General features: G+C 40.1%; 2 protein-coding genes across 6 annotated transcripts; one reads left to right on the forward strand and one right to left on the reverse strand.

The window, feature by feature from the left end:
* Window positions 1–2389: 2389 nt before the first annotated feature.
* Window positions 2390–15917, forward strand: SLC46A3 (solute carrier family 46 member 3). Of its 4 annotated transcripts, XR_009957321.1 has the most exons (7): window positions 2390–2450; window positions 2845–3060; window positions 9240–10113; window positions 10532–10615; window positions 11877–12033; window positions 13286–13633; window positions 14428–15917. XR_009957321.1 is itself a non-coding variant. In XM_062567164.1 (6 exons), the coding sequence occupies exons 1-6, from the start codon at window positions 2421–2423 to the stop codon at window positions 13371–13373; spliced, it is 1449 nt and encodes a 482-aa protein (XP_062423148.1). In that variant the 5' UTR covers window positions 2390–2420; the 3' UTR covers window positions 13374–15917. The 4 variants fall into 4 exon arrangements, 3 of the variants coding, with proteins under 3 accessions (XP_062423148.1, XP_062423149.1, XP_062423150.1); XM_062567164.1 differs by having other exon boundaries at window positions 13286–15917; XM_062567165.1 differs by lacking the exon at window positions 2390–2450 and adding an exon at window positions 2654–2726 and having other exon boundaries at window positions 13286–15917.
* A 2300-nt stretch (window positions 15918–18217) lies between these two features.
* POMP (proteasome maturation protein) lies at window positions 18218–25593 on the reverse strand. 2 transcript variants are annotated; one of them, XM_062567168.1, is made up of 6 exons: window positions 25529–25593; window positions 23904–24001; window positions 22982–23042; window positions 21821–21922; window positions 20112–20205; window positions 18218–18460 (listed from the first exon to the last, which is right to left on the reverse strand). In XM_062567168.1, the coding sequence occupies exons 1-6, from the start codon at window positions 25529–25531 to the stop codon at window positions 18393–18395; spliced, it is 426 nt and encodes a 141-aa protein (XP_062423152.1). In that variant the 5' UTR covers window positions 25532–25593; the 3' UTR covers window positions 18218–18392. The 2 variants fall into 2 exon arrangements, with proteins under 2 accessions (XP_062423152.1, XP_062423151.1); XM_062567167.1 differs by lacking the exon at window positions 25529–25593 and adding an exon at window positions 25286–25388.
* Window positions 25594–25903: the final 310 nt, after the last annotated feature.

Consider the following 25903-nt stretch of genomic DNA (forward strand, 5'->3'; position numbering starts at 1 on the left):
GGTGACCTTGCTTGAGCAGGGGAGGTTGGACCAGATGATCTCCAGAGGTCCCTTCCAACCTTACCCATTCTGTGATTCTGTGATTCTGTCTTTAGATCCCTTTGAAGGAGGTGGGAAAGGAAGGGCAAGTCCTGGCCCAGTGCATCTCTCTGAGCAGTAGATGCCTCCTTTCACCTGTGAGTACATGCAAGAACAGGCTTCAAACTGTGTCTGTGGTATATCATGTTAGCTCAAGGCCACAAGCTTACACGTGAACTCAAACTCCTTTATTATCCATGCTGCTATGTATTGTCTTCCCCTGCAACTCCAGCCTGGAGAGAGCAGCTGGGCCAAAAAAAATCAGTGCTTGCCAGTGGCTGGCACACCGGGCAGCTGTGCTTCCAGCAGCAGTAAGGCCACAACTAGTGCAGCACTGGGCCCTGCCAACTCAAGCCCAAACTCAAATGCAGTTACTAGAGGTAGTAAGGACAAAAGCAGAAAACCCCTCCAGAGCATCAAGTCTAATCTTGGCTCTTTGGCACTGGGAAGGTTGTCCTGAAGGGACTGCTAGCTAAAAGTTCTCCCCAACAACCCACCTTGTGCTCAGATACCTACGTTAATGAACAGCATGCTTTTCAGCACAGCTGGACCTAGCAGGAAACACCTAAAAGGACCGTGAACAGTATCCTTCAGTGAAACAACAGAAAATTCCTGTGGACTTAAAATCCTGTCTTCACCTCATTCAGAGACGTGTTAACCCCTGCTTGAGAAAACTGCATAGCTCCTCATATCTGGCAGCCTATTTGCATGTAATCCTCACATGATCATTTTTGCTTCATCTTGTGACTAGCACAAAATACTGTCACAGGATCAATCAGACTTTGGAGCTGGACAGGTAGAGGAGAAGTGTAATATCCTGTACAGTTAACCTCAGGTCAGAGCAGTATTTCTTTTGGATCACTGCATGTGGGCATGTGCATGTGTATGCACCTGTATGCCAGAGCAAATCAGTTAGCTGTCTGAAGTAAACAGACTGAGCTTGTAAATCGGGTTGATCCTGTACTAAGAGACATGTGACAGGCCAATGTTGTCCTTAAATATGGGACTGAATGATGTGTCACATGTCAATGAAAAAAAGTAAATCTTCCTTAAAGATCATGTGACCCATGTTACAGTTTATCTGGTAACAAATCAGTAATGCAACAAGTCACCATCAATAATGCATAAACAGACAAGGTTTTTACTGTGCCCTGCTGTGCAGATACTGTCTGTCTCAGAAGACACATCCTTCAGTCCTGCTGAAGTTTCCCGGCTCTGATTCCCCCCACTGCATACATCTCGGTGGATATTATGTCATATCTAAACGCCAGAACTGCAGATTTCCACAGGCATAACCTTTCACATAGTGTGAGAGCAGGTACCATAGCAGCTCAACGCAGGCTGTCACCCAACCTTCACCCTGACAAAGTCCACCAGCTCCGTCAAACTATTGGACTCTTAAAAAAAAAAAAAACGAGGTATGTTAATTGGAGATGAACTGCTGGCTAATCACTGTTGATTTTACGCACGCTGATAAGCCAAGAGTGTGTGCAAGGGAAGCAGTTATAATAAAATCACTAAACTATTTCTGTTCCCAGCCAAGAAAATAGCTTTCAGTCATCTTGAGACAGGTATTAGACGGGTATTAGAGTCTGGGCTCATACCACACGCCCTTGAGCAGATTCTCCGCCTTCAGGGCTGTGCCGTGTCTACCAGAGCAGCGACCTGGTCCTGAACGAAGCCACTGGCCAGTGACACAGCAGTGACACAAGGGAAGCACAGGTACCGCAGGCCACGAGGCTTGGTCCCTTGGGATGACACCAGAGTCTCAGTCCTGGCCCTAATACTATTAGAGAAAATCTTGAAACCTGGTAGTCAGTGCAGGGTAAGTTGAAAGAGAAGTTTTGAGCTGAAGGGCTGCAGCCGACGCACACTGCAGCACCTACAGAAGACAGAGGGCTGTGGGGAGAGCTAAGGAAGGGCCGAAGCGCGGCTCTGGCAGGGGCCGACCACGCACGCTCCTGGCGCGAGGAAGCTGGAGACCCTCCGGCGCTCGAGCCGAGGGCGCGGGGCAGGGACCGCGTTGGCCGTGCTGCTGCCCCGCGGCCCGCGGCCTGGCCGGGCAGGGCTCTCCGTCCCCGCCGCAACCGGGCGGCAGCGGGGTCAGGCCGGGGCGGCAGCAGGTTTCTCCGGTTACGCAGTCCGTGTCGAATGAGGCTGGAGGTAACAGCAATAAACAAACAATAAAAAGCAAATTCTCCTTGCACAACGAACCCAAGCCAACCCTGCGCCACAGCGGCGCTTCGCAGGCGGCCGCTCAGGGGCACAAGCCGCGACCCGCAGGGTCACCGGCCGCGAGGCCCCCGCCGCCGCCGCCGCCGCGCTGCCCTCGGGGCGGAGCCATGGCCGCCGCAGCCGGCACCGGCCGCCCAGTGAGCGCGGCGGGGCGAGATGGCGGCGCCGCGGGGAGGGGATGGGAGGGGAGGGGAAGGGGGCGCCGCCGCCGCTGTCGCCGCCGCCGCCCCGTCACGCGTGGGCCGGGGCCGCGCGGGGCGGGGCCCGGCCTCGGGGAGGGCCGGCGCGGCGCGGCGCAGGCGGGCGCGGCCGCGGGCGCCGGCACCCTCGGCCGGCAGAGGCGGCCCGAGGCAGGCGGCGGCGACCCCGCGGGCGCCATCACGGGCCGCGGCCGTGGGCCCCCGTGCCGCCGGGTGCGTTGAGCGGCTGCCGCGCGGCGGGCGGGTAGGTCGGTGGTTTTCCTTCCGTGCAGTAAATAATTGCTTTTATTTTATTTTTTTTTTCGTTTTTGTTGTTTGTTTTCCGGCATAGGGAGTTGAAAGCAGAAGCCCCAAAATGAGGAAGGTTTTGTGCGTGGAGCCCGTCATTTTCGTCTACACGTTTGCTTCTTCCTTGACCAGCCCACTGGTGCAGCAGTTCATCTACCGAAGGCTGTGGGAGGAGGAATACAATTCCACTTTCATAAGCAATAGCAGTGCTAGTTACTGTGAACAAAATAAAAGTAACCCCACTTATATCAAGCAGAAGGTAAGAGAGGAGAAAAAATACCCTATAAATATATAACAGAAGGCTTGCAGCTGGTGTGTGTTGCACTGTACGTAGCGGTCGTGCTTTACAGACAAAAAAATAGTCTCCAGAAAGATGCTTATATAAATTCAGCTTTTACTAAGAGTTGAAAATCACCCTGCAGGCCTGGGCCCGAATTGTCTTCGTGTTGCAAAGCGCTGCATTGCAAAGTGTGCAGTTGAGGGCCCTCCTTCCGCTGAAAGTTGTGCGTGTGTGTAGGCATCACCAGCCAGCTCTGTGACTTCTAGTGGCGTTTGTAGCTAAGAGGAATTACAGGAATGAAGGATGAGGGGAATATAACAAAATAACAAAAACTTGTAATTTTAAGGCGCAAAAAAATGATTCAGCTGATCTTTGTTCAATCTAATGTGATCAATGATTTATCATTCTTGACAGTGCTTTTTCTGCTTTGTTGAAATATAAATATGGCAAGGTGGCAGCATCCTGTGAGTAATTACATTTTTAGCATTTTTTCGAACTTTAGCTTGCTGGGTAATGAGATATTACTTGGAATTTCTTCTGTTACGCAGTTTTCATGTTACACTTGAGCACAACTGTGGGCTGCCACTAGAAGAAATGATCATACAGGCCTTTACTTTCTCTCTCTGTTGTCTTTTCTCTCCTTGCATTGGATCTAGCGATTATGCAGCCATATATTACAGTTTGGGTTGGGTCAACTCACTAAATCAACTGAAAACACCTTTTTTCTTGAGTACTTTTTTTTTCTGAATCGTCAAACTGCTCTGAGACAGTCTGCAACTACATGATTGCTGCTTCTAACACAGGGCAGAGGGAATATACTTGCAGAAGAGGTGGAATAGAACCACCACAGCAACAGCCAGTTAGATCAGATTAAGTGGAACATGAAATTACTCTGCTGAATCAGGAAAGTAGGTGATTTGGACTGTAAATTATACAGAAAATGGGGTTAATGGGAGACTGTCAGCTGATATTTCCCTATAGTGCGGAAAGTGATTGCCACAGTGTTGCAGGTGGCACTTTAAAATTTTGCTTACATCCCAGATTTCAATCTCTGAAATGCTGCATATTCACGAGATTGAATGCCTGAGTTTGTTTGCCTCATTTGTCATATATAAAAGAAATTTTTCAATGCCACGTAGGGATTCTATTGAAAATGGTCAATTAGATAATTCAGAATGTTTAGCATGAAAGTAGATTCTTCCTCATTTGAAAAAAGCCTGTGGTGGTTGAAAGAATTTGGAAGTAAAAAGGTGAGTAGAATTCTGGAGTAGCACACTTTCTGGGCTGACTGATCAGCCTAGGAAGGTAATACATGCCACCTATTAAAACTGATTGAAGATAAAAAACAATTAAAAATAATCCAGTGATAGTCGGAATGCAGTAAATGCACAAATAGATCTTCCTCAAGTATGTATCTTTTACTAATTAAATACCAAGAAAGCATTGTTCCTGACAACAAATGTTCTCAAGAAGAGCATTAGAGCTTGCTGATGGTTAGGTCTGAGATGTTCCTTTAGAAATCTGTCATGAGATGAGGCTAGGCTACTGGACACATCACAGGATCTAAGCCCTTTATCATTCAAAACAAACTCAAAGAACCTGAGGTTGGGCTGCTAAGGCTTATGTCCATTTATCTGTGGCACCACACTGAAGAGCAACCTGGGAACTGAAGTACCTTTAATACCTTAGAGCACAAGAAGAGATGGACACATGAACTGTCAAGCTTTAAAGGCAGAAAAGATTTCTGATGGGGAAAAAGAAGTTTCTATGGAAAATAATTTTCCTTTGGAATAGTTCAATCATCAGAGAATACCCAATATGTTTTGGTGGGCCTGAAGGCTGTGGATAACTGTGAGCCAATGGGATTCTGTCAATAATGCTTGTAAGTTACTCCCTCAAAGTGTGTTTCGTTAATACTAGCTAATGCTCATTTGATGCATTGTCATATGATGTCCTATCTCAGCGGAAACAACTGTAAAAATCATAGTTGGTGGATCCAATCCCAAATGCAGACCCCATGAAGAAACTTACCTTTAACAAACATTTTTGTACTTAGCATTTTCTAGACCCTTCCCCCAAATTCAACTTGTTTTCCAGTTGTGATCACATGTGCTTCAGGACATAAGACATGGTATTCCTTTTTACGAAAGAGTAAAACAGTGCTTAATTTCAGCTGAGTTTTAGATAGTGTCTCCAGTTGACATGACAGTGAATTTACATGTTATTGGTTTGGAGACATAACAGAAACAAAATGTAATTAACTTTGTATTTAAGAATATAAGACCTTCACGAGGATGGTTGAATTATAGCCAATAGAGCTTCTTTGTTTTCCCTTCCCTAATGAATTTTCCTTCCCTTCACTTCAGTGGATATCACCAGGCTATGAATTATTAATCGTCGTGCTCTTGTCTGGATGTCTAATATCATTTTTATGCTATATTTGTTACCATAGTATATGAATATGAAACTCTCAAAATGCCCATTAATTTCAGGGAAACCTGATCTCTGTGCTAGGCAATAATCATATATATGGGGAAAAGAGCAAATCTAGTAATTCAGGTCTCAAGGCTTTTGCTGAGAATATAAGAAGTTGGTTTCCTGGATTTTCCAGGCTCACCCTAACTGACTTATGTATATGGATGCTGTAAACTTTTTTGTCAGGAGTGCTTCCATCAAGTCTTGTTTGTGGTTAGCTTTTAGAAAGATACATCCCTTACCGGTTAATTTAGTATAAATCCTTCAGTTCTGAGAATGGAGACAGTTTTACTAATCTCTCCAATTTCAGAGCAAAATGTAAAAAGAGACTGAAGACAAAATCAGCAGCAGCCTGCAAAGATGTATAATATAATTCAAAATGGATAGTCTTTGAAGCATTTAGATTAATTATTTCTTAAGATTTGAAGGAATGTAGTCATTTTATAATTAATCAAAATGAGTTCAAAAGTCATTGGAATAAAAGCTGGAACATTCTGATTACTGGCTTGAATAATCGTTTTTTAACATAAGAAGTTATACTGAAACATTATTTATCATCCAAGACATGCATTTTCCCTTGCTACTCAGTAATATTTTTTAATTTTATAAGCCTGTCAGCTTATCATGTTCTGCCCATTGTTCAGCCTCAGGCACAACGTTTCTCTCTTAATTTAATCCTTATATAAGTGAGTTACTTCTTCATCTTCATTATTTTTAAATAATTTTTAAAATCACAAAATTCAAAATTAATGAAAATGATTTCTACCATGCATGATCATTTTTTCAGAGTAGAGTGAATTTGCAGACTACAAAGCTAGACCCTTCTCTTCAAATTTCTGCAATTCCGTTGATTTTAATAGTTATACGATTTTAAATCAGCTAAGTATTCGACCTATCATTTTCTGTATTCATTTCCATTTACTTCATAAATATATGAAGGGACTGCTTGAGTTCTTCTAAATGGTCTAAATGCTGTCCTTCTCTATTTGGGTTGTGTCATCAGTATGCAAGTCATTTACTTCAGCGAAGTTACGATTATTTGTGACAGCTGGATGTATAGTCATGTTCTTTATGTTGCACACCTTCTAAAACAACGAAATCTAAGTCTTTGTTATTTTATTACTTCTGTTTTATGTTTTGTTATGATTTTGACAGTAACATTTGTATTGTACGCAGGTTGAGATGATGTATAGTAACATTTGGTTTTATTTTGAATGTATTTCTTCTTAATGTATTAGTATTTCTTTGATATTGATGTCTTAGAATGTAAATGCTACTAAAGATATGATGCTTGCAACAACTTGGAGTCACAGAGTGTCCTCTCTGCTCCATCAATTGTACAAAAAAGACTATCCATTAATCAGATTTTTTTTCAGTCTTCATAAATCCCTGGAGATGTCTGTATTTGTTACGCCAGCATATCTGCAGGCTGGGTCACTTCCCTTCTTGTTGACGCTGTCCCTTCAGACTAAATAATTTCCCATCCCATACCGCCTTCTCTCTGTCTTTTTCCTCTTTTTAAGTTATTTTCTTTCCTACAGCTTTTTTCCTCAGTCTGTACAGCTTCTCTGTGTGCTGTCGCTTTTGGTAGGTATGGCTACTTCCCTGACTCCTCTCCCCCACTCTTCTTTTGAATAGACAGACAGATCTAATGCATTCTTATGTAGGCCACATTTTATTCCTTGTTCTCAGGCACAGATAATGCAAAAGCAAAATAAAATCCATTACTTGTCCCAAAACCCACCATCAGGGGAGGTATTAGGGATCAGAGTATCATTTTCCATTCAAATCTGTTTAGTCCATTTCCATTTAAAATCTGTTTTTGACACTCCTAGGGTGACTACAGTGCTGGCCAGTAGACATGACATCATGACTCCTAAGGCAGACAAACCCATAAGGGAAGAGAGTGAAAGAGTCCAGAGTATTGAGGGTCATGTGAACTTTCCATGAGTCCCCAAAGATCAATTGGATTTTCCTCCTGTAATAAAACCTGGTATCTTGTAAGCAAAGGAAGAGTTTGACCTAGAAACTCACAGTCTCTGCCTGTAAATATAAAGATGAGTTTATAAGGCATTCAGCAGTTTTTGAAATTGACCAAAATACATTCCTGAAAGTTCTGGGGTTTTTTGTTTGTCTGCTTTTATCTTTAGAAGGTGCTGCTCAGCGTGCATTATGATAGCTACAGAGGCGTCAAATGAAACTCGTAATACAGATGGTTTTAGTACAGGCATAGAAAAGCTTGGGAAGTCTTACAGGGTTGTACCTTCTACTGATTCTTGAAGAGTGCAAGCCCCCAGCCAAGTCTGTGTGATACTTCAGAGAACTTCAAGAAAACTTGCAGAGTGAATTCAGCAACCCTGTCTAACATGCTCTAGGTGACCCTGCTGAGCGGGGAGGTTGGACTAGATGATCTCCAGAGGTCCCTTCCAATCTTACTGATTCTATGATTCTCTGCTTATTCTGTGGGATGGCTTAATAGTACAAGAGTTTGTGCAAAAGAATTTACTCTTTTCCACTGCTACTCTTTCATCTAAACATTTTTTTTTTCCCTTAAAGGGCTTTTCTGATTGCTGTCTGTCTAGCCTACATAAATAAATTGAAAACAAGATCTGAATTAGTTTGCTGAATGTAGTTTAGCAGCCAGTTTCATAACTGCAAGATAGTCTTTTTATATTTGACTTTTCTTTTGTTCTTTCTTCTGTAATCATAAATATTCTGTTAACTGGTTGTTTATAAAATTCATTTTATTTTTAAACTGTTAAAAAGAACTCAGAATTTTTCCCTTCACGTTTCTTTACATTTTATTGTTGTCATGTAGCTACTGTTCTTTATATGAATACCTGCTGTAGCATCTTGAAAGGGAGATCACTGATTTGGAAGCTTTCTGAGCCCCCAAACATTTTCAGTGTTTTAAAAATAATCAGTTCACATGTTTGTACAGTGATGAATGTACAGTACAGATGAAATGAATCAGTATCATTTTTTTTAATGCTATAGTTCACATTTATGCATCATTATTATTTCTAACATTGTACTTCAGGATGTCAGAGCAAATCCTGATGTGTTTACTCACATAGCATCCTAATCAGTGAATTGTTTCTTTGTAACTCTCAGTAGGCTTATTTATAAAGAATGATATTCTCTTGCGAGTAGGGAGCCTGGTATGCATTCCTCAATCAAAGATTGTTTTGTACTGTTTTCTGAAAGATGTAAAATAGAGCCAGTGTCCTTCTGAAAAATCCTATGCTGAAGGACTTACAGTATGAGCACCTGCTCTTGTAAAATATGGTGAGAAGTGCTCTCTTGTCTTCACTGGAGCTCCTCTGTTAAGGGTACTTGTAAGAGTGTTTCTAAAGTAAGTTCTGTCTCTGTCGTAAACTTTAACAAGACATGTTTGAGAGCTGTTGAAGGTAAAATTACTGAAGTGGGAGTCTTTGAACATGCATGTCCTTATTATAAATGTAGTCTTCTATAGTGCTGTATTTTATTTTATTATAGCATAATAAGGTATATGATTTTACATACAATATCATATTACATTATTAGATATTACTTTATAATAACATAATAATTTGTGTATTTTGTTATGCTATATGTTGCATTCTAATTATAATTGTAGTATTCCATAATACATATTTTAGTAATTTATTATAACATTTATTATTTTTATTTTCTCTTTGCAGGAAGTTCAAGAAAAGGCCTCTCTTTTTAATATGCAGTTGGACTTAAGTGGGGCAATTCCCAGCCTTGTAGTTGCCTTTGTCATTGTAGCTAATGGGGATCGCCAGGGACGAAAAAGGTCTTTACTTTTACCATCAGTGGGAGCTCTGATTACAAACATCTTCCTCACTATGATGTCGTATTTTTCCTTGTCACTCTCTATCTTATATGGGGTTGCATTTATTACTGGACTGTTTGGGAGTATGGCAACTTTCCTAGGAGGAGGCTTTGCTTTTATAGCAGATCTGTGTCATGACGAGAAGCAGAAAACAACACGAATAGCTGTGGTTGATTTGATTTTTGGATTTGTATCTGGATTGGCAGGACTATCTTCTGGCTACTTTATAAAAGGAGTAGGCTTTGCATGGACATTTGTGACAGCATCTCTGCTTCACACCATTAATATTATCTATATTATATTTTGTCTGGAAGATACAGTAGGTGTATCTGAATTCCAGCAACAAGATCCAGTATCTTGTAAAGAAGTTCTTAAAGAGACATTTTCTGGAGTGTACATGCTTTTTAAAGCTGCTCCTTTTAAAAAGAGAATTTTAATCATTGTGTTACTGTTTACATTTATGACTTACTTATTTACTGTGTTTGGTGGGAGTTCACTTTTTACACTGTATGAACTGGATGAGCCACTCTGCTGGAATGAAGTATACATTGGATATGGAGCAGCTGCATTCACTTCCATCTCTCTGACTAGTTTTTTAGGAGTTTACTTATTTTCTAAGTGCCTCAAAGATATTTATATTGTCTTTATTGGAATATTTTCATACATTGGAGGAATCGTCATGGCTGCGTTTGCCAAAACTACCCTGCTCATGTTTCTAGGTGAGTTAAGAACCAGGTGTCTTATAGTTAGCAATACATATGAAAACGCTACTATGTTATCTATACTTAATGCAGTTGGTAGGGTTTGAGGTACCTTCTTAAAAAGGTCCTAAAGCAGTAAAAAATTCAAGGTTGAGTCAGACTCATTTAGAGTTTAATTAAAAGAAGGGGAATGTGGAGAGTGAATAGAATTACTTATTATTCATTTTTAGTGCCATGAACATACAATGGATTTATGATTTTCTCTCTGCTTGGATAGTTGTGTATCAATGCACTTTTGGTTTGATTTTTCTATTGCTTTTTACTGTCCAGGGAACTCAGCACTAAAAACTATGTGATTAATTAATTTGCTATGTATTTGTAAATTCCCAAAGCTCTTTTTCCCGTAATGTTTCATGACTGATTCATTGCTTTACAGTAAGAATACCATCTTTACTTTGCTTTATGCCTATTCCTGTTTTACGATCCATGCTGTCAAAAATCGTTCTTGCTAGTGAACAAGGTGAGTAGAATTTGTTCTTAAAAAACATAATAATATGTTGTTTCGTAACAGATGCACTAAGATTACCTTTAAGCAAACAGATATTTTAGGATTACTTTTCTTCTAAAATTCCATATGATATGATCCTATGTCATGGTATAGTGGCTTTTTTGATTCTGAATTTAATATGAACAAGACTGTGTTTTTACACTGTCCTGCAACTTTCAACTTTGAAAGGAGATAGAGCTCTAAAAAAATGACCATAGGCTATATGAAGCTGAGGAATGCTCAAGGTGTGTACAGCTGTGGTTTGCTAGTGCTTCTACATTTACAAGATTTTGACATGCAGATAAAGGTACACTTTTGTTATATAGTCAGCGTCATGCATTATGATTTAGAAAAGTAAGCAGTAGATGGTCAATTGAAAAAGCACTTCAAACGATTAAAGATTTGGGTCCTGAATTACTCACCCTACCTCATGGGTATCCATGACTGCTTATACACTTCCCAAATGATATAACATATGACTTCTAGAAGTCCTTTCTCTAGTGAATCACAGAAAAGAAGCTTAGATCAGGTCTCAAAATGTTTGGTTTTGTTTTATACACTAAGACAAAGATATTTTTGTACTGGAGTGTGCTAACCTACACCTCCGTTCTTGCAGTTTCTTGGCATTCTTCAGAGCTTTTGATACCTGAGTAGTTTGCAGGAATCAGGTTGCCACTTGTCATCACTTTCTGATTACCTATTGCTATTTTTTTCTGTAGCTTCAGGAATATGCATGTATCATGGGAAATTATGTTAAAGAATATACTGAAGGGATGGTCTGCCACTCCAACAAGTAGTTCAGTACAAAACTCGTACAGATTGCATCTCTTTTTTCAGAAATGAGGAGATACTTGTGTGCTGAACCAGCAGTCTTTGTTGGGTCAGAGGCTTGGTGAATTTCTCCACATGTAAGGGGTAAGATTAGAAAAACAACAGAGGGGAAGTAAGAAAGCGAAGAATGAGAACAGAAAGGAGAAAGACTTGGAAGGGGTAAAGGATTGAGCTGTGCAGAACATGGTTAGTAAGAATGAATAGTTTGAACTTAAAGGAATCCCCATAGAAGACACTTACATGGCAAAGACATGCAATACTCAGGTGTTTGTTACATGGATACTTGCTAAAATATTGCAGATAGATCTTTGCTAGATGTCTTTCAAAACAAGTTTAAGAAATTTAGTATTTTGAAAGGATTTTCATTCTGTTTTGTTTGTAATCCATCCATTTCTTTTGGCAGGTGCCGTGTTTGCTTGTATTGCCTGTTTAGAAATTGTGACCGGCACTATTTCACTTTCAGTTTTTAATAGTCTCTATGCAGCTACTGTTGCATGGTTTTCAGGCTTCAGCTTCCTCTTATCAGCAGGCCTTTGTCTAATTCCACTGAGTGTACTATGGTAAGTATGTATCAGAAGGGTTCTGTTCTAGAATTTGACTACTTTTACTGGTAATTTCTCATTGGCATGCTTTCAAGCAGAGTGGTTTAGCACAGTAGTTCTCAAACTTTGGTATTTTCTAATATATTAGATGTATTTTGTGTGTAGTGGTCCCTTTACTTTCCACCCTGTTTGGGAACTGCTTATACAAAGCAAGCCTATGGAAAGTATTCTGAGAACTTGTCAGTGAGGAGCTGCTTGGAGTGAGGCAGAGCTAAGACTAGGGGACAGATCCATGGTAAGAAGTCTTCCATTGGCTGATGCTGAAGATTTCCCATCATCACTCCAGTTGTGATCTAGCTGCCTACCTTCAGCTCCATGTTATGAACTTGTCACCTATTTGCCTCAGATTAAAATCTATCCAGAACTTACTACTAGGAGGATACACTGTACCCTTGATCGTAGGTGTGTGCTTTCCATTGGTTTCAGGCCTTTACATGTGCCTCTGAGAAGAGATTTCATGCATAAAAATAGTCTGCCTAGGTCCTTGATCATGGATATCTTGTGACTATAAGCCACTAAAATTTATAAAAGATCTGCACTAATGTTAAGCCCTGTATGAATAAGCCTTTAGACATGTTTAAAAAATACACCTCTATAGTATTTGCATATAATCCTGTTTTGTAATCTTCTAGTTTGTTATATGGTCAAAGGACCAGTAAGTACCTTCAATTTGTAAAACAATAGTTTTATTTTTTTCAGTGCTGTATGATAAAGTTACTATTAAAAAAGCACTCTCTTCTGTGCAAAGGGTAGTAAATACTTACCATTAAATGAGTAATTCCCTCCTGCAATCAGTCAGGACTAGTCCCTCCTCATCATGAAGTTTGGTAGGTTATTTCTCTTATTTCTCTTTTCCTTCTATCACTGGTGTTTCAGGTGTCTTGCCCTTTGAATAACTTGTCTAGAACCATTCTTTTGAGAGCGTCATACAATGTTACTATTTGAGAGAAGCAGTAGCTTGGTCCCGTATGTATTAAATCTAGCATAGTAGTTCAGTACTTATCAGAGAGAGCAGAAATCCTGTTGTCTAACTTGTGTAATAAAGGCAAGTACTGTCGTTGCTGCTATTTACTGAGACATGTCAACAGCTTTGTGCGACAAACTATTTGCTGTAACAGAGCTATCGGGTATGTTGGTTGATGCTGAGTCAGTGTGCTGTGTGTACTTAGTTGTCTCAGCTAAAAATACCTGTCTTATTTCTCTTTTACAGCTGGCTTCTGTGCACAAGCTGGAATGGAGAGGATTTGGCTCTACTTGTACACGAAGAAGTATCCAGCATAGAGAGTACTGATAGCTGAGCAAAAGATTCACTTACCTGGGTTTTCTAATCTGACATGCAGTGGCGGAGACCATTATGTCACACATGCAGCATTGAGACAACACAACAATTAAAGATGCAATCTAAAAGTGGCCCTGCAGCAATAACCACTAACCTGATAGCACTGTATTTCCAGTGTCTCCTTTTAGCACTTGAATTAAGCTAGCTCTTATGCTTAACTATGCAGATAGGCTGGCAGTGGAGATTTTAATACTGCTTTCAACATAACGAAAAAATAAGGTAGGATGATATTGTCTTTCCAGCTACCCTTTCTTAAGTTTGAAAATGTTGGCTGTGGCATGTCACATATTGTATCATTCTAAGTGGGGTGATTAGCTCTTCGGCCAGCATGTGTTGGGAATTCCACTGAAGTCAGTGGAGCTCATGCTGGCAAAGGATGCAGTCCACTGTGGACATCATGAAAGCGCTGCCTGACTGTGAAGCACACAAAACTCTCTAAAATTATTAAACTAAAAGGTACTTTTTTTCAGAAGGCAACCAAACTGGAAGAAATACTTGCATCTGCTGTAAGCTGCAGTTAGCAGAATATGTTTGTGCAAGTTTAACTTATGATGTGTGGATTTTGCCTGTGACTTAGTTTTTAAAATGGATTTTCACAATGAGCAGTTGTACTTAGAAACTATTTCCAGCTTGCAGAATGTGAAGTTAGTTCTATGCCTACTTATTGCAAAAGCCATATTGCACATTTCTAGGTTGTAAATGTATTATCCTTTTCCATGTATTGGGGACTGCATACAGACACCTGTATTTTTTGTCCCATGAGTACTTGTTTTGCAGTTAAGCTAGGCTGAACTGGACTTAAATGTTTATTCTAGTGAAAGGATATGATATCTTTTCTCTTCAGTGAATCTTTTTTTTTAATAACCCTGAAATGAGGGGCATCTAATCATCTTGCAATGCATGCAGCATAATTTATTAGCACTTGAGTAGCATTTCTCAACTTCAAAGCACCTTATAAATGCTATTAATTTTAAAAAATTTCCCTCCGTAACAGCTACTCTTCTCCATTTCAGAAGAGAGAACAGGGAGAACAAGTGACTTGTCCTCAGTCACAGTGCAAATTAGAAAGAGCAACCTAGAAATCAGTTTCTGCTCCTTGACTCTTCAGCTTTTTGCTTGAGATCTTTACGTAGAAACTAGCACAGCTTCTGGAATGCACAGCACAGCAGAAGAAATGTGAATATGGTCACCACGTTAAGGAGCACTCCCATGTGCTTTTTATAAGAGTTTTACAGCTAGTATTGTCCTGATTCCTGAAAATAGGTAGGGTGTGTATGATTTTATTACCCGAAAACAGATTGGGTAGAAAAATCAAAATATGGTAAGCTGGTTGACGTTAAAATGGGAAAACTGTGGGAAAGGAACTGTGAAGTGGGAAACTGACTTCACATGCACATAGCATAGGATAAAAATGACAGCCATAGCATACTCTGCGTAATGAGTGGTCTACTAACATGCATTTATATCTGTCATATGAACAGATTACTTCTGCAGTGTTTCTCAGTAGTAGTGACCAAAAAAATACTGGCACATCAGGATGATACTATAGCAGATCCTTTCTGTTTGAATTACGACATTGTTTCCAGGCTATGCATCATGACCAGTGAGATGTTTGGAAGGGAGTTCATATAAGGTCAAGGAGAGTCTATGCTATCCAGGAGACTACTATCTGTCACTGCTGAAAGCAGTTCAGCGCCCTCCCCCCCAGGATAAGGGCAATGAACGTTTGCACAGCTAGTAAATGCAGCCAGCTCTCGCTCTTTTGTCCTGACCTACCAAGGCTGATGTTGGCAATTAAAGACTGTTAAGCTCTTGCAGTCCAGTTTAAAGACTAGACTGTAAATGAAGCTGCTTAACTGTCCTCCCTGAACTGCCTGAGTTGCTGCCAATTTCTTAGAGAAGTGAGCTGAGTTTATATTGATCAGTGGATCCAAAATATGTTTCGGGCTTAAGTACTTCCAAAGAGATTAACAAAACACTGATCTGAAGGACTTAAGCACAAAGATTACATTGTCTTCTTTTCTTCTTTATGCAGTTATATAGGTCTTTATGAAATGAACTATTTCATAGAAAACTGATTAGGAAAAAATAAAGTGGGAGTGTTCCTTCATTTCCTCTTCTTCAGCAAAGGCCTCTACTAAACTGATGGTAAGCAACAAATACATCTAATTCAGTAGTAGCATTCTGTTAGCACAAATGAGGATTTTCATGTACAGTTCAGGGATGGCTTTGTTATGGTTTGATCTTGCTGGACAAAACGTCTGCTGTTTGCAAAGTATTTGTGGCAGACAGAGCCTTTAGAACTGGGTGTAAAATTAGATCCAAACATGGAGGGTGTGAAAAGTGTTTTTAAAGTATCTAACACAATGTAAATTGAGGAAACCAGGTACTCATGCATTTTTTATTTCTGTATCTTCAGGCTGTTGCTCTATGTGTGTGTATATATATAAAGGCAAATATTTTGTAAGAAATCAATAAAGTGAAATTTGGTCTTTTAAACTCATATTTGTAGCTCTTGAAATGATTTTTGACAAACAACCAACAGGATAACTGGTGGAGTAACAATTTTTTTGGCTTCCTGCCAGCACAAGAAAGGCTACTGCCAAGAACTTTGGCACCAACAAGAGGGGGGGAGTTGCACAGGACAGCACCGATGCCTGCAAGAAGCCAGCATGGAGGCTTCAAATGGTTTGCACCCATGAGACTTGTGCCCCAGGCTGGGCCCAAAGAGAGCACAACCAGGCAAGACCTAGATGCAGGGGCTGTCCCAGCTCCACCTGGCTGTACAGGCACCCCCCTTGGGGTGCCTAAGTCTGGATGTGGCCTGGAGATTGCTCTTTGCAGAGCTTGCTGTATAGCTTGAAGCCCATACAAAATGGGAAAGGGCTGTGCCAGGAATACCAGCCCCAAGCCCAGCTTAGCCCTGAGCACCAAGCATAATTTGGTCACTTTGCTGGTATATTAAAGTGCTAAACATTTTTCTTCTGAGACATCTTGCTAGTGCAGCCCTTCCTTTTGTCCCCAAAGTTCTTTGTCCTTGTTGACTCCCACAGCTTTATTAACAGTTTACAGCATAAACTGCACATGCCTCTTGCACATACCATTGCTTTCCAGCCTGGCTGACCCCTAAAATTAGCTTCCTTACAGACACAATGAACACCAGAACTTCCCTGCTCAAACTTTTTTCACTCTTATCCAGGATCATAAACTACACAAATCTTAGGAACAAAAACAAAAAAAATTACAAATTATGTCTGGCCTCCTAATCTATGTCCACTTTTCACTGCACTAGTGAGAAACAGTGCAAAGTTACTTGGAAAGTAGTTCTGCTCAGACACAGTAGCACCTGACTTTCAACCAACAGCCACTGAGCTGTTTTATTGGACCACCTTACTTTTGCTTTCTACCAAACACAACCATGAACCTTTAGTCACTTACAAAGTAACAGCCAATCCTATTGAAGTATAGCAACTCACACATAGAACAAGCAGCTACCTAAAAGAGTGTGCAGATCTATGCCTTCACGTTCAATTACCGGCACTCTAGTGCTAACCAAGTTCTTAGACTTCACTTAACAGTCATCAAAAAGCTGATTAATAAATGCAGTTTCCATCTTAGAAACGCTGTTTCAGGCTCCCTGTAGTTCACAAGAGACAGATTCTTTTGGACTACAGACCTTTTTCTGCACATAAAGAAAAACCTGATTCAGGAGCACAGGGTTTCAGATACCATTACAAACAATACAGTAAAAACTGGAAAAGAGTTACTCTAAGTTGTCTACAGTGCCATACAGTATTAGCTGCCTTGCAGGAATTGTACATAATGACATCAGAAAATAATTACTGTTATAATCTTGAACTTAAATGAAAATGCCCAATTAAACATAAATACACCCCTCAATGGCTTGCTCCCTGCTAAAAGGTGTGTGCGAATATAGCTGCTTCCTTCCTCCTTTATTAAGATCAGAGTTTTTGTAAACTCACATAAAATTATTTATTTGTGATCTAGTACCATTGTATTCTCATGTTCTTATGGCCGCAGCTTTGTTATGTACTCTCATAAGGTACTCTTAAGAAGGTACTCTTAAGAAGGTACTCTTTCTTCATCTCTGAATACCAAAATACCTAAATCTAGGGCTACTCTTTTGGACTATGTTCCCAAATGGATTTTAAAATACTTGGTTTGAGTCTAAGTGGAAGCTGCTTCTAGTTTCAGAAAACAGAATACTCTCTCAGGCAAAAAGCTGAAATAAAATTCCAACTTTTAACTCCTTTCTTTCAGTGGTACTTCCAATTCTGCACAAAATTACAATAGCTCACTAGTAAATGAACAATTAACATATCATGTTAACAGGAGGAATAAAAGGTATGTAGCAGGATTCCACTTGCAGTGTGGAAGCCACTGCAGATTTTTAGAGAAACTGCAAAACAAGAGTGAAGCACTGTGTTGCAGATAACAGATGCCTGGTTTACAATTAAATATCTTTTGGAACGCCACAGCATTTATAGCAAACTTTTATTCGATGCTTTAAAAAAAAAAAAAAAAAGTATGGAAACTTTCATGAACAAAGAGTTACCCAATGGAAAATATCTTCTTTTCCCACTTAAAAAGTTCTTTTGCAAGAACATTCATTAAACGTATTTAGCTACAGTAATCAGTTCTAAAATGCACGAGTATTTTTTTGATTTTTCGTATACATACCATTTCCATAGTTAAGAAGCTATTGTCCTGAGCAGTGTACGAAGAGACATTATTTAATCTAGTTACAGGACATTTCCATAATTGACAACAAGCACAGAACAATTTATAGACTTTAAACATTTAATGTGCCTTTTCATCAAGGAAGGCAAGTGATATCTGCAGGACAGGATCTGTAGGTTTAACACTGTGAGTGTCAATATAGTATCATGCATTTGAGTCTTCAGTATAAAGACACGCACAAAAATTTTTATGGAGAACAGACTTGGAGTACATTTTGTTACAATAAACCAAGCTTGTATTCCATCATCATGTGTGGCTCTCCCATAACCTCACTCTGTGAGGGATCTGAAAAAAAAATGAAAAACGGCAATATTAGGTTTCTACAAAGCTACAAACAGTAACCATCAAGATGACTATATTTCATCTAGATTTTCCTTTTTATACTAATGCTTAGTGCAAATGACTCCACTGATTTTTGCTACTGTGCAAAGCACAAATCTGTCCAACCGATTAATCTCTTTCCAAAATAATGATCAGATAATCAATTTCTCTAGTGTACAGATTTTTTGTAAGGGGAAAACAAAAAACAATCCAAGCAAAGCCACATAGTTCTACATAAGCACAATCTCCTATAGTCTGAGTATCATGACTGATGTCTGTTTGATGTCTGGGATAATGCCAGTCTGACTGATGCTCTTCTCATAGGCACCCACACATCTTTCCAGGGATACTTCTCTGGGGTCTAGCACAGTAGAAGCTCACACTCCAAGCTTTCCACTAGCTGGGGCATACCACTGATGGTTTCTCTTCTTCAGCTGACTGCTTAGTTCTGAGGAAATTCTCACCCTTAAGTGTCCATGAAATTTTTTCCATTCTCTAAAGCATGGTTGACACTGGGCCACTGTATTCAGAAGGTAGTAAATAATGTGCAGGGGACACAAACACACACCAATACCAACAGTATGAACTTCATTTCCATACCAAAAAAAAGGTTTTAAAAAAAGAAAAAAAGTTGTGAATGTCTTGAAAGCAACGAACCTTATGGGTGTAGCAAACTACTTTCCTTCCATAGACAAAGCCTATTAATGCCCTCTTGATATTCTTCCAGAGACACCAAAACTACCTCATTTAGCCCTAGCTAACAAATACAGACTTTTACAAGAGGAATTTTAACAGAGCACTTACTCCTTCTCCACCTATAAGCATATTACAGCTTGCTGTGAGCAACAAAACAACCAAATTTCTATAAATTGACATTGCTCTACCCCTTCAACCACAATAACCTAAGATTCCTTCACATGCTCCCTATAAATCCATCCCAAAAAAGATTCTGAGGTTTCCCTCATGCCTCCAGACTTCCACCTACCTCTCTAGTATTTCAAGTTCCCTCTATCCCAAACTCTCTTCATTCTCCCCCCCACCTCAGACTCTTCTCTGCTTGCACCCCTCGCCTTCACTGCCAGCTGGACAAAAAGTAGATTCCTAAAACCAGAAATATTATGGCCAGCTTTATTCCATCCTACACAAATACTGACAGCCAGCAGCCTATACAACTGCTAGCTCTTGAGTTAGTACAAGGGAATCCTCCCCCTATCTCTTTTCTACTCAGCCTTTTTTTTTTTTTTTTTTTTAATTATAGAACTTGCAGAAACTTTGAAATCTCTCCTTGTCAAAATTTGGGTAAGTGCTTCAAAAGTTTCTGGGGGAACAGGCATTTAGCAAAAGTATATAATCTATTCCTTAAGAAACCTATCTTAAAATTAAATACAGGTTTACTCCATATTTCAGAATAATTGCCACACAACTAGCAGCTGAACATTTATTTCTCCATCCCACAGTTTCTTTCACTTCAGGAACTCAATTTCTATCTGTATTTTGTTTCCAGTTTTTGTAATTCCTAAAGGTAAAGAACTTAACAGCTCCCAATTTTTACTCTTCCATTAATTTCAAGTCATGTTAGATAGCTCACAAAACACTTGAAAGAAAATATATTTACCATTAAGAATATCCTCAAAACCAATGCTTTCATCATTTCCCCTCAGTGTATCCAGTGCTATGTTTGAGCTGTGAAGAAATGGTAGACGCTGGACCTATAAGACGACAGCAGACATTAAAATTTGGGCAAGTCTCGGAAATCCAAATAAAAAATTCAAATTCAATCTGAAGTAACTGTCAAAAAATGACCGTTATTTTTATCACCATTTTCAAAGAAAGAAGTAAGAGGGCTACTGGCACACACTGACATCAAAACATACCTAACATCACCATATTATGTTGTCTATCACTATCTTCAGAGGAAGAGTCTTTCACTAGACTTGCAGCTTTCACTGTAGTTATTAAAAAATGTAGGTGTTTTTCTGCATCTTCCACCCCAAAGTATTACTGAATAACTCTAGTGGTACACAGGGCATTCAGATCCTAAATGGTCTGTGCAGAATGACTTATCCCTACTCACAACTACATTCACTACTGAGAGTGAAACTTCAGTTATATTATGAACACATTTTACAAATATAGAATTATCATGTAGCTATTATCTTTACACACAATATAGTTTGCAGGTATGTATAACTACGGGTACAAATGTGATAAGTTCAAGCACACGCAGTATTCCCCTTCATATTCTAGAAAGGTGAAATTAAATCGCAGAGAGCTTGTATATCTAACATCAAAGACAAAAGCCTGGAGTGAACAATCTTCTGATCACCAGATTTTTCCCTTGCTCAAGAATACACGTAGAGGGATACTAGCACGATATTTGTCCTCACTTGTCCCCTTTTGTGCCATATGCTATCATCAGTTAGGAAAAAGGCCTTTCCTTACAAGACAGCACAGCTGAGATCAAGGGATGTCTTCATATCTCCCATCTTCAAGACAAGAAATTCCTACCAAGTTTTATGGAGCTTACAGCAGTTCAGCAGAAATTTGAACCACTAGAGAACAGCACAAAACTGCTCCAACCCTCTTTAACTGACTTGACAACCTTGAACAAGTGAAAAAACAAAACAAAACAACCCCCCCAAACAAACGAAAAACCCAACCCTCAACAGTTTACTAGGACCAATGAGCTTTCTATGTTCCTAGGGGACAAAGTCAGCCTCCAACTACTCCATCACAGGAGATAAGATGGGAAAGAAGGGAGACTCAGCTTCCCAAATAAAGCTAAACTCTTTGAAGATAACTCACCATAAAGCTCCCCTGATCTTATAAGGCTGTGGAATAACAGCAAGCACAGAAAAAAATTCTCTGCATCATGTTGCAAGTTACCTTGCACATCCAAATCACCACTTGCTTTATTGTTCTGTTTCTTTTCCCTGCAGATGCAGAGATTCCTTCGAATGAAACTCAGGAGTTCCACAGAAGAGATGCAAGTTTTAGGAATTAATACTGAATTCCTCCTGCTTTTCTCTCAAGGGTTGTAGGAAGCTAGTACACATAAAACCTAATATGCTTTTCATATCACCAAATAATCACTACTAGAACAGCAGCTGAAAAGTTCTAATATATACACTGTTCTGGAAATTAAGAATTGCAATGTTTGGGTCTGTCTTCCTTTTTATTAAAAGAGTTCACCGTAAAAGTTTATCTTGGAAATAGAGGATGGTTGTACTTCAGTGTGGAAAGATGACTTTCTAAAAGGTTATTTATCCAGATAAAAATTCTTTCCAGTGATTTAAATTATACCAGTTTGATAAAAATGCCTACCTGCTTCACCGCTCTGAATTCCATCTGTAGCTTTAAAGGAGCATGGAGTCCTTGAATATTTCTCAGTGTAGCAAAGTTTGTTTTATCTTGATTTAACTGGAACTATCAAAGGAAAAAAGAAAAGCTACATTCAAGTACAGTCATAGAAGATAGTGTGATATCCTGCTTAAACAAATACACTCACTAAAATTTAGAAGTAAAAATTCAGTGATACTGTCAAAAGCGTTTCAAATGTACAAGATACATACTAACGTAGTAACATTTGGTTAAATCACTGAAATTGCACTTAACTAGCTTGCTTTTATTAGAAATTAATAATTGCATTTTTTTTCCTTTTTGACAATCAGTACATGCAACCCCACCAAGTGGTTTAGTTGTGTACTGCTTTACTATAATTAGCACATAAATAGAAAGCTAAGCTTGGTTTGAAGTAAAAACACAAAGCAATAATTCATATTATTTTTAGTCACTGAAGATTGTACCTCAAAATATTTGGAATACATCTTCTCTGATCAAGTAGGAAAACAGAGTATCACATACACTCTGCAAGACTCAGGATAAGAGCTGTCTTTTGCTTTCCTACCAGTTGCTCTAAAACCAATATATAAGATAAAGAATGTGCACCTATCCACTTAGTAGCAAGTTTTAATGATGAAAAAAATGCTGGCTCATGAATATTAAAGCATACACAGACACACACCCTTAAACTCAATATTGCCAAGCTTGAATAATTCAGTCTTAACTTTGGCTTTTACGTTACTGAATATATGCCTGCAATGTTAACATAAGACACTACAATAAAGTAAAACAAAAAATATGAACCTCTTATTTTAAAAGCTGTACTCAAAAACTGTATTGCCCTCCCCACTGACTACAGAGGCTGCATACACAACTAAACTTACTAAATTTGGGGCTTTATTTCGGTAAGGCTTACTATCCAACTTGGAAGTCTGCTTATATACTTAAAGTGAGGAGAAATACAAGTGGGAAGTTACACGTCAGACAAATTCGCCAAGAATGTTACTGGTATAAATAAAGTGTTACGGCTTTGGAACATCTACATTCCATCAAAGACAGGACCTTGGTCATTCCTGGCTGCTGCACAAAGCAGCTTCCTAATTAGTTAAGAGTGAAGATGACTATATTTGATGTTATACTTGCATTTTTTTCTGACAGCTCCAGTGGGTGACTGGGTAACAATTCATTTTTCACACTTGTAAAGCTAAAAAACACAGACAAAACAACGTAATTAAAAAATGGTGTTCTGATTAATTTTTTTAAGCTGCAGTCCAATACAAATTCCAGATGTAAACATCAATCCAAAGACACAAGACTAGCATAGTTTCAACTATATAAAAGTGATGCTTAATGGAGAAGAAGCAAAGATGAACTCTTAACTATAGCACTGTCAGAAGAAAAAAAATTTGTTTAAGAATTTCAGGCATCTTTTTATCTTCAGTTTTAGATTTGACATAAAAGATTTTTTTTAACCTCATTCATAAATAGAGAAACATATCAATAACTGCACACTTATTTATTTTAATGTAGAAAAGTCTCAAGTGCTTAAGTTTTTTCAGTCGGAATACTGCACAGGCTTTCCCCTCCATAGCTGTTTTACCTGCATTTTAAACTCCATAAAGTTACTGTAGATTCATTATTCAGTACTTGTACATAGTTTTGCCACTTGTGTAAATTGTTCATAAAAATAAAAATAGTATTTTTATAACAGTAACTTTACTTTTTGTACCTAAACCAAAATCAACCATATCATGCAGTTCTATGGCACATTCACATATACATAACTAGCATGTATTTCCTAATGATTAAAATTTTGCCATTATTTTCTAAAAATAAGCATCAAATGAGTCAAAGTCCATTAACACTACCTACTTCTTGAAGTGACATTTCGCAGAAAATTAAAGCTTGAAAGACAATCTGACTGAAAACATGTGCTTTAGCCACAGGTTTTGAGACACATCTACCAAGAAACTTTTTCAAAAAAAAATATTTACTATGTTTTCTTCCTACATCTGAAGTTTTACATCAATTACTGCTCAATTTAAGAAGAAGCAATAGAACATACCCTCTACGTAGAAGATCATGACTTCCTGTAGGTCCAGCAGGTGAAAATTCAGTAATTGGGATGCAATCCTTCAACAGAGAAGTAGCTCCTCTGGAATTCTGGAACAAAGAGCGATGATTACTTTCACAGAATCAGGCCCCATTTGACCCAAAGCATATGAAAAATACAGAGATTCTGCATTTTTTTTAACTAAATAGTTCAACAGTTCCTCAGACTACTAAGGCACAAGTTTTAGCCTTAAGAGGGTTTTTTCTGGTTGTTTTTCTGTTTTTTTCTTTCTTTCTTTTTTTTTTCTTTTTTTTTTTTTTTTTAAGGGGAATGGGGAAAGGGGAATTGGGAAAACACTAAGTAAGAATGCTTTCAGAGAGTCTGATGATACTTAAAGGTAATAGTAAACATTTTTGGATGTTGGCTGAAGCAGTTAAAAAAAAAAAATCATAATTACCCCTTGTTCATTCCCAACCCTCTGCTGCAGGGTTCAGAGAGAAGAAGGCAAATCCCAGCCCAACTGATGGAACATGTTTAGGCATTCTTTCATACATGTCAACACAAATCAAGTGCAATCAAGTTGTATTTAATCTACAGTTTAAGGCTGCCCTAAAGAGGATAAGCTCTATTCACGCAGTCTATTAGATCAATTAACTGGAAGAGCAAAGGAGAAATGATAACTTGTAAAAGACAACCAGAGAAAACACATCTCCACAGACTTAGTAAGTAAAACTTCTTAACCTAGATTCCCAATTTAAAGCTACAACAGCTGATTATATTGAAGGCATTTGAGGACTGTTCACACATATTACTACAACAGATCAATGAATAATAATCTCTGGAAGGTGACAGCAGTGAGCTGCTCAGCATAAGAGTTTCTTCCATCATTTTTGTCAGCTCCAACAGAGAGCCCTAACTGCTCACAGTTAGTCTCTTGAAACAGTACACTACCACGGTAACTGCCAATAACTTCAAGGCTATTAGAAAAACCTAAAACATCTTCTATCGCATGCATCAAAAGCATCAGTGCTAAAGTACTCAGTACTGATCTGATCTTTCTGAGCACGCTGTAAACAAAACCATGTAAAAGGTATTATTAATTAGTGTAACAAGAGGGCAAAATTTTAGGAAGACTGAAGTGAAATGAAATAAAAGAGAAGCAGGAAATACTTCTAGACAGTGAACCCCTCAAGTCACGCCAATGACTCGTCCGGCTTAGGCGGTCCCAGCGCCAGTAAACACCTCAAAGGCCGCAACTCGGCCACAACCACCGCCGTGCTCGCTGCTCGCCCCTGAAGCCCTGGGCTCCTGGAGCGGCAGATTACCGAGAGCCTCGGGTCCCTCCCCTGCCCGGCGCCCAGGAAAGCGGCTCCAAAGCACAGCCCCAAGCGCACCCGGACGTCTTCCCAGCGCGGGCACAGAGCAGCCCGGGCCACGTCCCTCCCCGAGCGCCGCGTGCCCGCCATGACTCAGCACAGCACCGTCCCGTCCTCCACCCCGCCCCGGCCGTGCGCGGCACCCCGCCGACCGTTGGGGTCCCAACGGCAGCGGCGGGACGCGGGGGGAAGGGGAGGGGGGGTCGCGCGCCTCCCACCCCCACCGCCCGGGCGCGAGCAGCACCACACGACCGCGCTCACCATCTTGGCCCGACACCCGCCGCCACTTCCGCCTCCGCCTCCGCCTCACTTCCGCCCCTCCCCCGGCGCGCTGCGTCAGACGCAGGGAGCGGCAGCGGGACGCGAGGAGGGGCGGGGCCGGGCGATAGGGGGCGGGGCCTCCCCTGGGGGGGCGGGGCTTCCCCTGGGGGGGCGGGGCCGGGCGGGGGCAGGGCCGCGGCGGCCGCGAGGTGGCCGTTGGCGGCGGCGGGAACCGTAAGGGGCGGAGGCCGCGACACCGCACGCCCGGCCCGGCCCGGCCCGGCCCGGCCCGCCCTGGCAGGGCCTCGCCGCAGGTCCGCAGGGCTTCCCGCGCCCGTTTGAGGTTAGCCGTCAAAAAACAGCGTTGCTGGCGCC

This window comes from Rhea pennata, chromosome 1, assembly GCF_028389875.1.
Source record: "Rhea pennata isolate bPtePen1 chromosome 1, bPtePen1.pri, whole genome shotgun sequence".
Classification (NCBI taxonomy): domain Eukaryota; kingdom Metazoa; phylum Chordata; class Aves; order Rheiformes; family Rheidae; genus Rhea; species Rhea pennata.

Coding starts and splice junctions, on each gene's coding strand:
- SLC46A3 (XM_062567164.1), top strand. CDS start 2,421: ATGGCCGCCGCAGCCGGCACCGGCCGCCCA. Junction 10,616..11,876: donor CGTTCTTGCTAGTGAACAAG/GTGAGTAGAATT, acceptor TTCTTTTGGCAG/GTGCCGTGTTTGCTTGTATT. Junction 12,034..13,285: donor ATTCCACTGAGTGTACTATG/GTAAGTATGTAT, acceptor TCTCTTTTACAG/CTGGCTTCTGTGCACAAGCT.
- POMP (XM_062567167.1), bottom strand. CDS start 25,357: ATGGCGGGCACGCGGCGCTCGGGGAGGGACGTGGCCCGGGCTGCTCTG. Junction 20,206..21,820: donor AATTCAGAGCGGTGAAGCAG/GTAGGCATTTTT, acceptor GTCGTCTTATAG/GTCCAGCGTCTACCATTTCT. Junction 18,461..20,111: donor TTTTGAGGATATTCTTAATG/GTAAATATATTT, acceptor TTTTTTTTTCAG/ATCCCTCACAGAGTGAGGTT.